The sequence below is a fragment of the Lathamus discolor genome, chromosome 4, assembly GCF_037157495.1.
Source record: "Lathamus discolor isolate bLatDis1 chromosome 4, bLatDis1.hap1, whole genome shotgun sequence".
In the NCBI taxonomy this organism is placed as follows: Eukaryota; Metazoa; Chordata; class Aves; order Psittaciformes; family Psittacidae; genus Lathamus; species Lathamus discolor.
The window spans coordinates 22544136-22558940 of record NC_088887.1 but is presented as its reverse complement, the minus strand read 5'-3'; the positions used below and the strand labels follow the sequence as shown (position 1 = coordinate 22558940).

The 14805-nt window shown below is 37.0% G+C and overlaps 1 protein-coding gene across 1 annotated transcript in view; it reads left to right on the top strand.

Annotated features, from left to right (window-relative positions):
* Positions 1-14805, top strand: part of ATG3 (autophagy related 3) — a 23254-nt gene extending 8449 nt beyond the window's left edge. Inside the window, exons 4-12 of the mRNA XM_065676668.1 lie at positions 236-306; positions 2074-2181; positions 3159-3208; positions 4252-4333; positions 4856-4890; positions 5647-5802; positions 6474-6601; positions 12811-12879; positions 14518-14805. Of these exons, the coding sequence (XP_065532740.1) occupies positions 236-306; positions 2074-2181; positions 3159-3208; positions 4252-4333; positions 4856-4890; positions 5647-5802; positions 6474-6601; positions 12811-12879; positions 14518-14599 (781 nt within the window). The 3' untranslated portion in view covers positions 14600-14805. The remainder of the gene's footprint in view (positions 1-235; positions 307-2073; positions 2182-3158; positions 3209-4251; positions 4334-4855; positions 4891-5646; positions 5803-6473; positions 6602-12810; positions 12880-14517) is intronic.

The following is a 14805-nucleotide window of genomic DNA, read 5'->3' as shown; positions in this document are numbered from 1 at the left end:
GAAGCAGAAAATAATTTTGATCCAAGGTTCCATAGTTTAGGGGTGGCCAACTTTTTTGATCCCTCACTTACATCAAAGTCTCTGTGTAGGGAAGAGTAAAGTCATAGCAAACAGATTCTGAGAATAGGTGGAGAAGAGTATATAAAATGTTCCTGATATGCAGTGAAAATAGAAGGGTTCTTTTGTTTGCAGATCATCAAATTCTCAACCTTTTATGGTGCACTTCATTTTACAGGGCTTCAGGAGAAGAACTAAAAGTCAAGGCTTATCTGCCAACAGACAAACAGTTTTTGGTAACTAAAAATGGTAAGGCTGAAGTTTAAATGTAAGTGTTCTTAGGATTGATAGCATGGTTGACTGTGCTATCAACTCTACTGATTGTATTGACAGGGGAAGCAAATAATCTTGCATTTTGAATGCTTTGGCTTTGCAATATTAAAACAGCTTTTCCTGCACATCTAAAGTCTTTTCTTTAGACCAGTTGTTAGCAGGGCTTTATACTAGTAATACAGCTTGCCTTGATGAAGTAGAAATGTAGTTTAAGCCCTATAAAACTCCTTGTGTGTCTTTCTCCTCTCCTTCAACTTGTATTCCTTGTCTAAAAGGAAGTTGTGTTTATTTTCCTCTTTCAGTAAACTCAGACTATTGAAGTGTTCCCAAAATGTTTTTCACAGTGACACTGATGCTTCTTGTTCAGATATGTAATTACTGTCACTATCCCTGTCAATAACAATAAAATACAATTTTAAATAAAATTTGGATCGGCTTCAATGCTATGTATATAGAATACCTGTGGTGACTTGCTCTTTAATGGAAAAGACGGCTAATAAGCATGTGGAAATAATTTTCTCAAAAGATCTCATGTCAAAAAGTGTCAAAAATAATTCCATTAGATGAATCTTTAGTTTGAAGAACAGCCTGAGGAGATTTTTACCCGCAGTGGGTTGTATTTTGTGCTTGGATTTCACTTGCTGGCTTTTGGAGTCTTGCAGTCTGCTGTCATGTGAAAATGCTTACAGTAGTGTTGGATGCTTTCCTAAGGTGGTCCTGATGTCTGAATGACCAAGTGATCAACTTTGTTTCTCTTTCCTCTGCCACTTTTTCTCCCTTTCCCTTCCTCCCCCTCTCCCTTCCTGCACTTCCAGGACCCTTACTGATCTGATCCTTCTATTTTGAAGCACATTTCAAAATAATGTGTTTCCTGCTGATGTTGACACACTGGCCTAACACTCATGTAAAAGTGGTGGGCTATGGATTGAGGCAGGGAGCCATCCTACAGATCTCATTTTGAAAGTCTTTGGGGTACTTCATTGTGACTTTCACACGCCTGTCCTCCCTTTCTGAAAGGTCTAAGAACAATTTACAAGTTCTGCACTTCATGCAGCAGTGAAGTTCTGCCACCCCCCCACCCCCCCCCCATTAGTATAATAGGAGCATTTTTTACATTGTCCTTGTTTATGATGATGGAAAATGTCTGTTTTGCCTTAATCAGATCTGCATTTTCTCTTTGACTGTGTTCTGAAAACTTTGTATAAATCTGAACTCTTATGGCTCTGTAATGCATATAACTGAAGTTATTTAGAATAACACATGAATTCTAACCCTTTCTAAACTTGTGTTGATTTATAATTAAACATACCTAGTATATAAATAGGTGTTGCAAACGTTTAGCAAAATGGTAAAGACAAATCAGTTCAGTAAACTGATGCTAATCCAGGCAAAATGATACTTAAGATAGAAGTTGCTTAGCAATGTGAAGAAAACTAATAGGTTGTCTTTAGCTGTTAGCAAATGAGAAGTTAATTATTTTCTAGTTTGTAAGAATTTGGATGAATGTGCTCTAATGGGTTACAGAAGAATGAACTTTTAAGTGTACTGTATATGAAATAAAATGTGGTACAGCACATTAATATAATTTTAAGTTCATGCTTTTGCATTTGAAATACAACTTTAGGACTCTTTAAATAAGGATATATGAGAGACATTTCAGAAGTCCCTGTAGGATAATTTCTACTTCAGTCTGGCTTTGTATAGGAATGATTGCATTAATTTTGTTTTGCAATTCTTTTGCAGTGCCATGTTACAAAAGGTGTAAGCAGATGGAGTACTCAGATGAGCAGGAAGCAATTATAGAAGAAGATGATGGTGATGGGGGATGGGTAGACACTTTTCACAATGCAGGTATTCAGCCTTGCTTCAGGCTTTGCATTTAGTAATCTGAAGGATTTTCAGTTTCCATTACTAGAAAGTAAAGTCTTTCTTGAATATGTTACACTGCCAGCCACCCACTTGGTTGGTACATGACTGCTCAATATTCTCTTATAAATGACCTGTGTAGTGGCTCATTCCTTCGTAAGATCTGTGAAGAGAATGCTGGTTTAAACTATTTGTTTGAACAACATGCAAATTTTTATATATATATAAAATATAATATTTTCATATTATTTATATTTTATATTACTTATATTTATATATTTATATTTTATAATATTTTATATTTATACTTTTATATTATTTATATATTATATATATAATTTTTATATATATATATATAATTTTTTTTGTAAGATTGCTTGTGAAGCACATCGAGATCTTTATCTTGATGATGACCTCAACTGACTTAATTATTTCAGTGTTTCCAATTCTGTGTCAGAACAGAATCTTACTGTGCATCCCAAACAGTACTGGGTGAAAGCAGCAGTAAAACTACAAGGCAAATGGGCAGGAACTGAAGAGTTGATACTATGATTTGGGATGGTTTTTAACCCCAGTTCCTTGCTTCCAAGATGTTCAGAAATACTCATAAATGCATGCTTTGCTCATGAAGTTGAGTTCTGTAATTGTGATATGAATGCCTATCCTGAACTCACTTCTATGAAAGTTCATTAAAATGAAAATTACTTTGCAGTGTTCCATCAACAAAACCTGTATGATGTGTGAGAACTCTGCCATTGTGCTCTGTGTTACTGGTATGGTTTATGCATGTCCAGCACCAAGCATTCTACCAGTATCAAATAAACAGCCTTTGAAGTATCAAAATTGTTGTGAGATACAACTTGGAAAGATCATATGCTGCTTTCTGAAATCTTGGCAGCCTTTTTCTGTACTATAACGAACACAAAAGCTTTTTTAACACAAACCTCTTGTTCAATTAACAGGTATAGTGGGTGCAACAGAAGCAGTTAAGGAGATCACACTAGACAGTAAGGTACTTGGTTCTGAATTTTCCTCTTGCTTTATTACAGGTAATAGAAGTCTTACCTGCAGCAATCTAATACTGCCCATGAAAGATTAAATTATACTTTGCCACTAAATGTGTTACAGATATACAGTGACTTTCAGAGCCCATGATTTTAGTCAAAGCATGTGCATCTCCTTCTAAGAGATGTTTACTGAGGCAGTGTTCTTTTTGAAATTCCTCTAGCCAGTATGCTCTTGTGCCAGGCATCTGCATATTGAAAATGAAAGTACTGCTTTTTCACAAGTTAGTAACATCTGGGTGGAAGGAATACCTAAAGGTGATCACTATTTCTGCAAAACACAGTACTTGCAGGATGTCATTGTGATTCATAACTGCTGTAGTGTGTTATTAATTGAATTTCACTTCTGATATATTGTATGTTGAAAAACTTGCTTATTGTAAAGCTTGGATCACAGGTCCAGTCCAGAAGGACAGCTCTCTGCTTATGTTCTATTTGCTAAGGCACTTCACAACTTAGTTTCTTACTGGTTTTGGTGTTTTGGTTTTCTAATGAGGAAACCTGCTACCTGATACTTAGCAATTGGAGCAGCTTTCACGAAACCCACGTAAACAGAGACCTCCCCCTTCTGAATTTCATTAGGGTTGTCTCTTGGGTTCAAATGCTGTGCATAGGCCCACACTCCCCAAAAGAAAAAGTTGGCTGAGGGCTTGGGTTAGGATATACAAAATCTTAACCTGTAGATTGGTCATAGCTGTTCAGTCATTGCCTTTCATTTAAGATGGGTGGGTTTTTGAAAAGCAGTTACAGGCTGTTTAATCCCATGTTTATTTTTCTTTGCTTAGCAATTAAATCATTCCAGATTACAAAGTCAAATGAGGACTTTTAAAGTGGGTTTTTAATGTCATATTAGGACTTTGAAACAGATTGGTTAATAATATTTGAGTTCATATTGCAGAAATTATTTTTCTGGTTCACTGTATGTGCTGGGGCTGTAAGACTGTGTAAATGCAGTGTCATTAAAGCAGTGTTTTCAATTTAAATTATAAAGGAAATTATAAATACACCAGATCGTTCAGCATCTTGTGAAGATGATGAAGATGAAGATGAAGGAGAAGCTGCAGACATGGAAGGTATTTCCTTAAATTGGGTGGGACATGATTTATTTCAGGCCTTTGACTAAAGCAGTACACTCTAAGAAAACACTGCTCTTTCTTTTCATAGAATACATGCTGAAAAATTCAGCATAAATGCGCTCTTAATCATCTTTTGTATGGTCTTATTGATGCGTGTTTACTCTTAACCTGTGTGCGAAAACATGCATGAATGTTTTTGACTCGAAATTAATTTGAGTAGCAGAACAGAGCAAAGCAAGTGTAAATTATGGATTTAGTACAGCTTCGTTCCTGCTTCATACCCACACTTAACTGCAATCTGCCTACTTAAAACCACTTGAGGATTGCTCATCATGTACTTACTGTAGTCTTGATCAAATTTTTATTAAAAAAGGTATAGTCTGGTTTGGGGTTTCAGAAGTTTACCTGAATTAAACATCTTTAGATACATGTAGAATGTTTTAAAGGAGTTGTTTATGAATGAGAAATATGATGACTAGCTACAAGCTGAACACAGAATTTTATGGGTCTTCTTTTCAGAGTATGAAGAGAGTGGGCTATTGGAGACAGATGATGTGAGTGAACAGTTCTCTATCTTGTCTGTTGCAATGTTTATTACCAATATGAGCACAAGCAAAGTAAAACTAATGGTAACACAAATGGATTATATAACAAGCTTGTTATAAGCAGTGGGATTACTGAGCTTGGTTTCCTATGGATTTGTCTCCTGCCATCCTACTGCAGTAACCTTAAATCCTCATAGATTTAGATCACAGTCATTTTGTGGGGTTTTTTGCTGATCCTTTTCACTCTACTTACACACAATGCTGTACTCGCAAGAGATAAAAATACGCAATAATTCTTGAGGTTTATGTGTGGAATATGAGTGGCTTGCAGGTTCAATAGATTATGCTGATGCATCAGACTGTCAGGAAAAAAAGGGTATTGTTATTCTTGGTGTTCCACTAAGGTCTTCGTAAGTGCATAAACTGAGACCTGTGCCTTCTGAATTTCATTGGAATTGTCCCTTGGGTTCAAAAGTTATTGGTGAAAGAAGGGAGGGGAATGTGACAATGTAATTGCATTTGTAGTTGCAAATTATACGTTTTTTAAAAACCAAAAGAATCCTCACCAAAACCGAAAAGTACTTGGTGGGAGACAAACCGGTACAACTAATTTAAAGATAAAAACGAAACCCAAAAGCCTATGGATTTTTTTAATGCTTGCTTAAGAACATTAATTTCTGTTTTAGAGCTTTATGTAACTACTTAGGATGAGAAAGGAGGAAATCCAGACAAGACTATACTAATGTCATTTTCACCTTGAACCAGGCAACACTTGACACAAGACAGATTGTAGAAGCTAACAAGGCTAAAGTTGATGTTGGAGGGGAAGATGCAATTCTACAGACTAGAACTTACGACCTCTACATCACTTATGACAAATATTACCAGACTCCAAGACTCTGGTTATTTGGATATGATGAGGTATAAATCTGTTGGGTTTTTTCCACTTCTGTAAAATTAGACTCATGGTGTCAAATAGCAAGGCTATTTTTTTTTCTTATTCACAGTAAAAATTGAAATGAAAAAATGGTGACAAAATCATTATATAGTCAGGGTTGCAGACAGGACTTAGGATACTTGCTGGAAGTAGGAACAATTTCACTGGAAATTGTACTTAGTGATGGAGCATTTGGAAGGAGCCAAATCATGCTCTGTCACTTGACTGAATTAGCTCTGTAGAGGTAGTAATAGCCCTAGTAAATTCAGTCAAATAAGCAGGTATGTATTTTCCTGATCTTCAGAGGGAGGGGATTAGATAAATCACTCTCCCTTTCATGACGAAGTTTCTTGAGTTAAAGTTGGTTAGGGCTTAAAGCTCAAATACCTAGATGGGAACCTAAGTGGGAACCATTGAGATGGTTCTCAAAACGTATTGACTTTACCATTCATACAGTTTATTAAAAACTAAATTTGTTTAGTACTATTCTAAACCATATGGATCTTAAGACACTTGGTTCTTTCCTTCAGACCTGTTTTATATTAGATGCTTATAATTTATGGTGCTTCATCTGTTAATGATGTTAAAACTGCTAAGCAGGAGCAAGGGATTCTTTGTTAGTAATGGTTTTGTTCTGTTCCATTTTCCTATATAGCAGCGGCAGCCTTTAACAGTAGAGCATATGTATGAAGATATTAGTCAAGACCATGTCAAGAAAACAGTAACCATTGAAAACCATCCTCATCTTCCTCCACCTCCCATGTGCTCAGTTCACCCATGCAGGTAAGTCTTTGTTTCAGGTCTGATTCAGTATGTAGATACAAGGCGCTTCATTGGTCTTGTTATGGATTTGGTTCAGGTTTTCTGGATGCTTCCACAGTTGGCTGCTGTAGTAGTGTGTCAGCTTCTGAGGCAGTATGAAAAGAAGATCTTGGTGATTCCAGTGCTTACTGCTGCAAGCGTATTCTGCAGTTACAACTGTCTCCTCTCAGTCAACTTGCTTTTCCTCCACTTCCCTATGGACTCCAGAAGATGGCAGACTACTAGAATTCTTAAAAGGAAGTTCTTCTATATTTTATTTGCTGCTATTTTGAGGAGGGTAAAATTATAATGTATACTTTGGGAGCAGAAAAAGCTATTTGAACATGAAATACCTCTTTATTTTGTAATATCTGCCTCCTGCTCCCCCAGAAGTCCCTGAAATTTTATACAGATAGAGGTCCTCTAATTGCTGTGCTGAAATGCTTGTTGAACACAAGTGCAAAACTCATGTGTGCTTTTAGGGTTTTTTCTGTTGCATTTGCCACATTTCTCACCCAAGACGTAGGGATTCTGTAGTCCGACTACCTGCAGTGGTATTTTTTTTTTTCCTAGGTCTTTGAAAAGTGCCTGTCATCTTATATGTAAAATCCTTTTCGGTGTCTTAATGATACAGAGCCAATGTCTTAAATGATGTAACTCCTCAGCTTCTTGATAGTGGGAAGTTCTTAAGAGATAAGAGTTTTGGCTTCTATCTCTTTTTAAGAAGAGAGACACCTTTGTAGTCTTACATAGGTTAATAATAATAAAAAAAGGTCCAAATTGCCACTTTAAGTCTTGTAATTTCTTTTGACTTAAAGAAACACCTTTGGGATTCGTGTCACTAGCTGAGGTGTCAATCAGCTTGTTTGCAAGTTTGTGGTAGTTTTTGCAGACTCAAGACATTCTTGTTTCTGGTTTAGGAATACTTGATCATAAGATTAGTCTTGGGAAGGGTATACTATTCTTTAGAGAGAGAGTAAGGGAGCTTTGCACCAAGGAGTTTATGGCTACCTTTGGTGGTCTTATGAGGATGTATATTCAGGGACTTTGTCAATGTATATCTCTTGATTCTTCCAGTTCATAGTTCTTTACTGCTTTACAACAGTCTTTGCTTTCACCAAGTAGTCAGGCTTGTATCTAGATAATCTGAGCAGAGAAGCCATTGTACAACTGGGAAATAGCTTTTTTTCACAGTTAGTGGACTTACAGAAAATCTAAAAGTGGTAAATTTTATTGTCGGTCTTTAAATCATCAAGTTTAAGTCTACATTAATACAGTACAATTTCCACACCTGTGGAAATGTCAGTCTCAGAGCTCAAGAGTAGTACAGCGAGCAGAACTTAGAAAGCTGCTAGAAAAAAGCCCGAAAAGAATAGAACAGGTAACAGCATAATGCCTCTGCTAATATGTGGAACCACCCACCTATTGAATACTGCAGTACAGCTCTGGTCATCCGTTCTGTAATCTATGAGGTGAAGGAAGACTAAAACTGAAAAAGATACAGATGGATTATTCAGGATAACTGAGTTATCCTTCTTTTCCATAAGAAATGATTGAATAACCTGGGACCCTTCAGCTTTAGAAAAGGCAGCTGAGGAGATTGTTACAAATTCAGTGACCATCATTACAAATGCCACAGAAAGTGAAGTAATGAGTGTTCTTTTTTTTTTTCTTTTTAGTAGTAAACTGGTGACATTGAATGCTACTCTCTGGTGGCATGCTTAAAGCCAGAAAAAGGATTAAATTCTGCACACAGCACGTATTTAAGTGTTTATTTAAGCAATATGATGTTAGCGAAAGGAAAGTTTGTCAACTAGAAAGGACTAGAAAGTCCCTAGGTTGGACACTGCTGGAAACTAGTACTTTGGAGGAAGCATTACTAGGTGCTTGCACTGGCCTTTTTCTTGAGTACGTACTCTTAAGACAATAAGCAGGGCAAGGTTTGGTCTAGAAGGTATTATTGTACCTTATATTAATATACCAGTCTTAATGTGTAAACCTGTTAGTGACTCTGAGTGTCTTATTGTTTGCTGTCTGCATGGTTCTGGGCAGAAAAATGGATGCAGCATTTTGTGCAATTAGTGTTTTTGAACGAGTGTCGGGATGTATCTAGGGAGACTTAACAGACTGACTAGGAAGATGATTTATAGAAGAAAAGGAGGGAAAAAAAGCCTGAAGCCAAGGCTTAATTTAGTGATTGCTGGAAGTCCTGCTAATAAATCAGTTGGAAGAAGATCATGTAGTGGATGCAGGCTGGGAAGACGTTCAGAAGAAACAGAGATGACCAGATATTTGGGTGTGGCTGACTAGGTAGGCCTGTGGATTTTATCCTGGGCTGTGGCTGTGATGTAACCTTTTTAATTTGGCAAACACCTCTGTAGAGTAAGAACTTATTTAATACTAGGCTGTGAATCTGGATTGAGAGTCTTCGTGGATGAGAGCTCTGTGTGCATGTGTCACTTTCCTTCACTTCAGACAATGAAGTGCCAGTGTCTTTGTTATGTAATCCACATCTACACCTGAAGAAATGGTTTGCATCATGAGACTTGTTCCAGTTAGTCTTTTAAGCCTGAAAGAGGTGTAGATATTGTGGTGAGACAGGCTTGTTGGTAGCCTTAAATGCAGAGGAAATTGTCTAGTGCTTCTCAAAAAGCAATCTGTTTAACTGGCAACTGTTTAACATTGGAAAGGTTTGAAAAGGTCATCTTGATACTGTGAAGAAAGAGGCTGACAGTATGTCTAAAATGGAGGATTTAAGTATGTTCTCTTACTCTCTAAGGTGAGCTATTTTGTTAAATTGTTAAGGCTAATAGCTAAGAAGGTCTGGGTTTCTGAGGTGAAAAACAGTAACCAAAAATGTTGGTTTGTTCTTAATTTAGCTAGGAAATACCACTGCTTAGCTCTGCTGCTATTGCTTCCATGCATGTCACAAGAATTGTGTAATGTCGGATATTTAGATGGTCCTAAACTTGGTTGTTTCTTGTGACGTGTACATCACTATGTCGTGCATCAGAGAAAGGAAACAAACAGCAGTTGTGTGCCACCATCAGCTGCTCGAGATCGCTCCTATTTTGAGTAGTTGAAACTGTTCATCTTGCACCTCTGATGTAAGTTGTAGTTCATCTCAGCATTTTTATGGTACTGGGAGGAACACAGTCAACTTCCTCATTAATTCCTGCAAACTGGTTTAATTACAATTCTCAACCTTTTTTTCATGTGGGTATTATGAAGGGACTATCATCTAGTTAACTACTGAACATATTTACATTTAGATCTGAATTACTTGCACTAATTCCAAGCACTTATTTTCCTCTCCTTCAGAATAAATGTCAATGGGTTTCTGGACTCTTTTTAGTTCTTATGTGCTCTCAATATCTGCAGGGAAGTGACTAGAAGCAGCTGCAAGCATCAGCAGATTGTAGATCTTGAGGTTAACTGATTGTTATGGATTCTGAGTGTCTTGCCTGATGATAACATTTGTGCGTTATCCACGCCTGTCTTAGTGTGTTTGAGCAGTTACAGACATTTAATTGAAGTAATAGGGAACTTTTTTTTCTAGAAAATATGCTGTCCTAAAACATCTTACACTTTACTCTCTGTAATGGAAGCTTGATAGTTGTTATTCACTGCACTGAAAGTCCTCTGGAAGGCCTTGTATCTCTGTGAATTGCAAGGGGTTGAGGGGGCAGGAAAACTGATTCATTTCTGGTGGTGGTTTTTTTCCTCATATGTCGGGAAGGCTTGTATTTTTTACTTTTCCGATGGTATGTATTTCCCTTCCAGCTGATATTCAATGTCAGTATGTCAGGTGTGCTGAACTCCAGCGTGAAGCTGTTAAATATTTTGACTGACAACTTTGGTCTGTTGCAGAGCAGGAGAGGGATTCTTCAGCAGGAAAGCGGACATTCTTGATGAGAGCATAAAAGGTCATCTAATCAGTCTAAGAAACTTTCTTTTAACTTTCTGTTAAAGAAACTTATTGTTAAACCCTTAATATATGGTTTTAATTCTGTGTATCTCAATTTATTTTCAATAGTAACAGCAATATTTCTGACTTAGAACGCGAGTAATAAGTCCATTACATTACTTGAACCACATCAAGAGTTAGTTGATTAGGTGGTTATACCAGAAAGTAAATTAGGTGGGTTTAATAGATGTTTTAAATGTCTGATCTGTTTGATAGCTCCAGCAATCTACAGACAGGTCCTGGAACAAGCATTTTAGTCATCTGAAGTTAAGAGTTATTTCTGGGGGATTTTTTTTTTTTACTTCTGTATAAAAGAGAGATTTCTAGATAGCAGGATAATTTAGATAACGTTTCTTCCAAAGTCATCTCATTTCTTTCCACTGGGAGGTGTACATACTTCATATTAATTCCTCAAAATATTCTTATAGAAGAAATTGAAACAGGAAACAAACATTTGAAAGTTTATAAAGCACCTGCAAATCTTTTCATGAGTAACTGTATGACAGTAAGAATGACCAATACTGTGGCCATTATAGAATTCCAGATATCTAACTAGTCCTTAGAAAAATGAAAAGAGCAAATGTCATCCAGATGTATGAATTTGAGCCAGTATCCTGTTAAAGACTTCTAATAGCTTGTAGGGTGGCCTGTGCCAGTACAAAAAAATAGTCCACCGTTATGGGTAAGGTTGAAGCTTGACAGTCCAGGTTCCTATATAGAAGCAGCCGGCCTTGGCGCCCAATACATGGCATGTGTGCTGCAGGTTTATTATGAAGATCCAGAATTGGAATCAACTGTGGGGGTCAAAGACCAACAGCACAGCAAATGGCAGATGCTGACCTTTAGTATTTCCCCAGACTTGCATGTTCCTGTTCACAGTGTCCTGGTAACTTCGCAACAGCTTCCTTCCTTGTGTTTGCAGCCACTGGCAAGATGATTAACTTTGGAGGTAACTACTAAATGCCAGTTACTGGTCAGCTATTTAGATTTGCATAATGGTATCAAAGCATGGTCAGAAAGTTATGCAACCTTGTCCTCAGTAGAATCACAGATTGGTATTTTAAACTACTGCTGTTAACTAGCTTGCAGTGTTGCATAGGTGGATATCCATAGCCCTATATGATGTCACTGATTAAAGATTGCTACAGAATTGTGAATTTAAAACCAAGTTAAAGTGTAAAGAAAAGTGAGTTGTACAACTTGGGATCTTGTGTTAAATATATAAATAAAACATCAATTAACCACACAGTAGTTCTCCCTTCTGATTTGATACGATGTTCATCCTTTGGTTTATGGGACATAATAAATACCCTGAAGACCAGACTGTTACTTCTGAATTGTAATTGGTCATTAAAAGACTTAAAGTCTTCATCACTGGAGATATTCAAGACCAGACAAAGTTCTGAGCAACCTGTTCTAATTTACTGCTCATTGAGCAAGGAGGATTGGACTAGATGATGACCAGTCTCTTTCAACCTTAGCTGTTCTGTGAGTCTGTGTTATATTCCTAGGATCAGCTTTGTACAAAAATGTCATGTGGTTCAGTTTTACAATATCATTTTTGTATGTTTTACAGTAATGGAGTTGTGAGAGAGAAGCTGACGTAGAAACTATTGACCTACCATAGAACCCAAGTTACTGCCAGAGAAAGTTTCCATACCCTAAGTCAGTCTCAGAGCAACAATTCTGAATTTATGCAGATTTAGCTTAGCCTGCCTCTCCTAGGAAACAACAAATTGTTTAAATGTTCGATACCTCCTAAGCTCTACAAATCTAAGAGTACAGCAGAGCCAGCTAAATAAGTTGCAGCAGTTTCTAGGCGTCTTCTTCAGAGGTCACAGACTTCTGGTGACTTGCTGCTGGTGAGGATTACCTGCTAGGGACATACCTGGTGGCGTCTTTGGCATGTAGCAATTAAAAATAGCACTAGTGACAAGCAATGTGTACTTGTTATTGTGGGACTCCATCTATATTGTAGCATAGAACATTTTTCATTTTCCTTGTGAATGTAAAGAGTTGGTGAATAACTTCACATTCATCATGTAATACTACCTTTCAGTTACCATTGGGATTTTTTTCATCAGCAAACTGAAAGGTTCCTCTTGCTGCTTCTGAAGCTTACAGTCCAAAACTATTTAACTTGCACAAAACCTAATCTTACTGACATGAAGAGAAGCTTACTTTTTCCTTAAAATATTTCCACTGTTTCTGATCTGTTTTTCAGGCATGCAGAAGTCATGAAGAAAATCATTGAGACTGTTGCAGAAGGTGGGGGAGAACTTGGAGTTCATATGTATCCTTTTTCGTTACTACATGATATTTTCAAAGATTTCTTGTATTGTAAGGAGCTGTTATCTCAAGGTTCCTAAACTGGAATGCAGTTGTGTGTGAAAGCAGTAAACGACTGCTTGTGGTAGCACTTACTAGAGTTCTGGGATGAATTCCTTTGTGCAAACAAGCTCTGTTAATCAGTTCTCAGAAAGTAGGTGGAATTGAAGGGACAGGATTGAGCCCTTGTTTTTAGGGGTGTGAAGCTGTGAGTATAAAACTGAGTATGAAACTAAGATCCCAGTGGAGGATGAAGCTGGAGGTTCACAGACTCCAGCCATAGTATAATCACTCTTGGTACAGCAGCTTCTGTATTAGATTTGAATCTGAAATTCATTTCTGAAAGATGTCGAGGTCCCATCATTCTCTACTCTGCATGTGAGCAGTATGTTGGTAACAACATTCAGCTGACAAAAAAACAATGAAAATCTACTGAAACAATTCTTGATATTGAATGCCTCACAATTAGAATTTGCTTTTACAAGTTGACTGATCTTGGTTATGCTTTGTAGTAATCGATTCCATGCTTTCTGACTAAAAAAATCTCCATGTTAGGAGATAATGAAGTGTGTCCTTTCAAAATAATGCTGCTGCTGTAAGGCAGGCAAGGGGGCATTACTGAGCAGCTGTGGACCCCAAACCTGTAATATTCTCTTTAGCTGTGTGAGTTGAGACTTGCTCAATTTGTGCAGCAAGCAGCTGACACTGAACTGGAAAATAACTTTTCTATCAAGGTAGTCCAAGTCTTCTACTACTCAGTAGTTAGAAATGACTTATTTTCAAGATTTTGGATTACTTTTTCTGCTATTGCTTAACAAATTGAGGGGTTTTTAACAGCCAGTTCTTCCCTGGTTTGTGTTTGTGAAGAAATGGTCCATGAGACTGACATGCGAAAATAGTAGGGTTTACTTATGTCCAGTACTTAACTGTCAGCTGAAAGTGGTGATTTATTTTAATTTTTGCTTTGCTGTCTGCCTCAGTCCCAGGTGGACAAACACTTGGTTTTATAATTATTGCGTATACTCCACAGTGAAGATTCTGGCCCAACATACATTTGAAGGTGATATACACAAGGGAGATAGGAAAGTCTCCTCTACAAAGGCAGACTTCTTAGCTTAGCAAAGCTAATCTCTCCACTTTCCCTCATTGACAGGAAAGAGTTATTTCAAAAGGTAATTCAGAACAGGAACCTATTTCTTTTTCTGAGACACTGAGATGCTGAGGAGGAGCTTGCTTTCCCTACAACTACACAAAGGTATCTAGGGATTAGCCTTCCTAGATTTAATTCACCTTGACATTTGTTAATAACAAATGTGATGTAAGTGGGATTGTAAATGTTTGTGTACTGTTCTCTGAGATCTATTCAATATAACTCCTGGTTCTCTGCTTCAACTTAAAACAGGGAAGTCCGTATGTTTGAGCAAGCATCAGATGTCATTACTGGAGTTTTTCTGTATTAATTTCCCAGTCTCTTAACATTGTAATTGCTAGGTGTTATTTTCCTACTAGCAAGAAACAGTGTTGAGCAGAACATTGAATGTGACTTTTTCTTTGTTTTACAGGATTTCTATCTATTGCATGTTTTCCTTAACAAGAAACTCAGGTACCTTCTTATTTTCTTGAAATTTGTACAGGCAGTCATTCCAACAATAGAATATGACTACACAAGGCACTTTACAATGTAACTAAAATAAGAAGCGTCTCCTCTAATTATCCGATCCTTTTTTAAATAACCCATCCATGTGACTTATACAACATTATACATAATTTCTGTAACTAACCTTTTATCAAGTTAATGCATTAAAATAAAATGTTCCATTACCAGCCTTTTTAATAAAAATCTTTGTGTGTAATATAAATAAATCACTTTCATTCCTGTACAGACACTGCA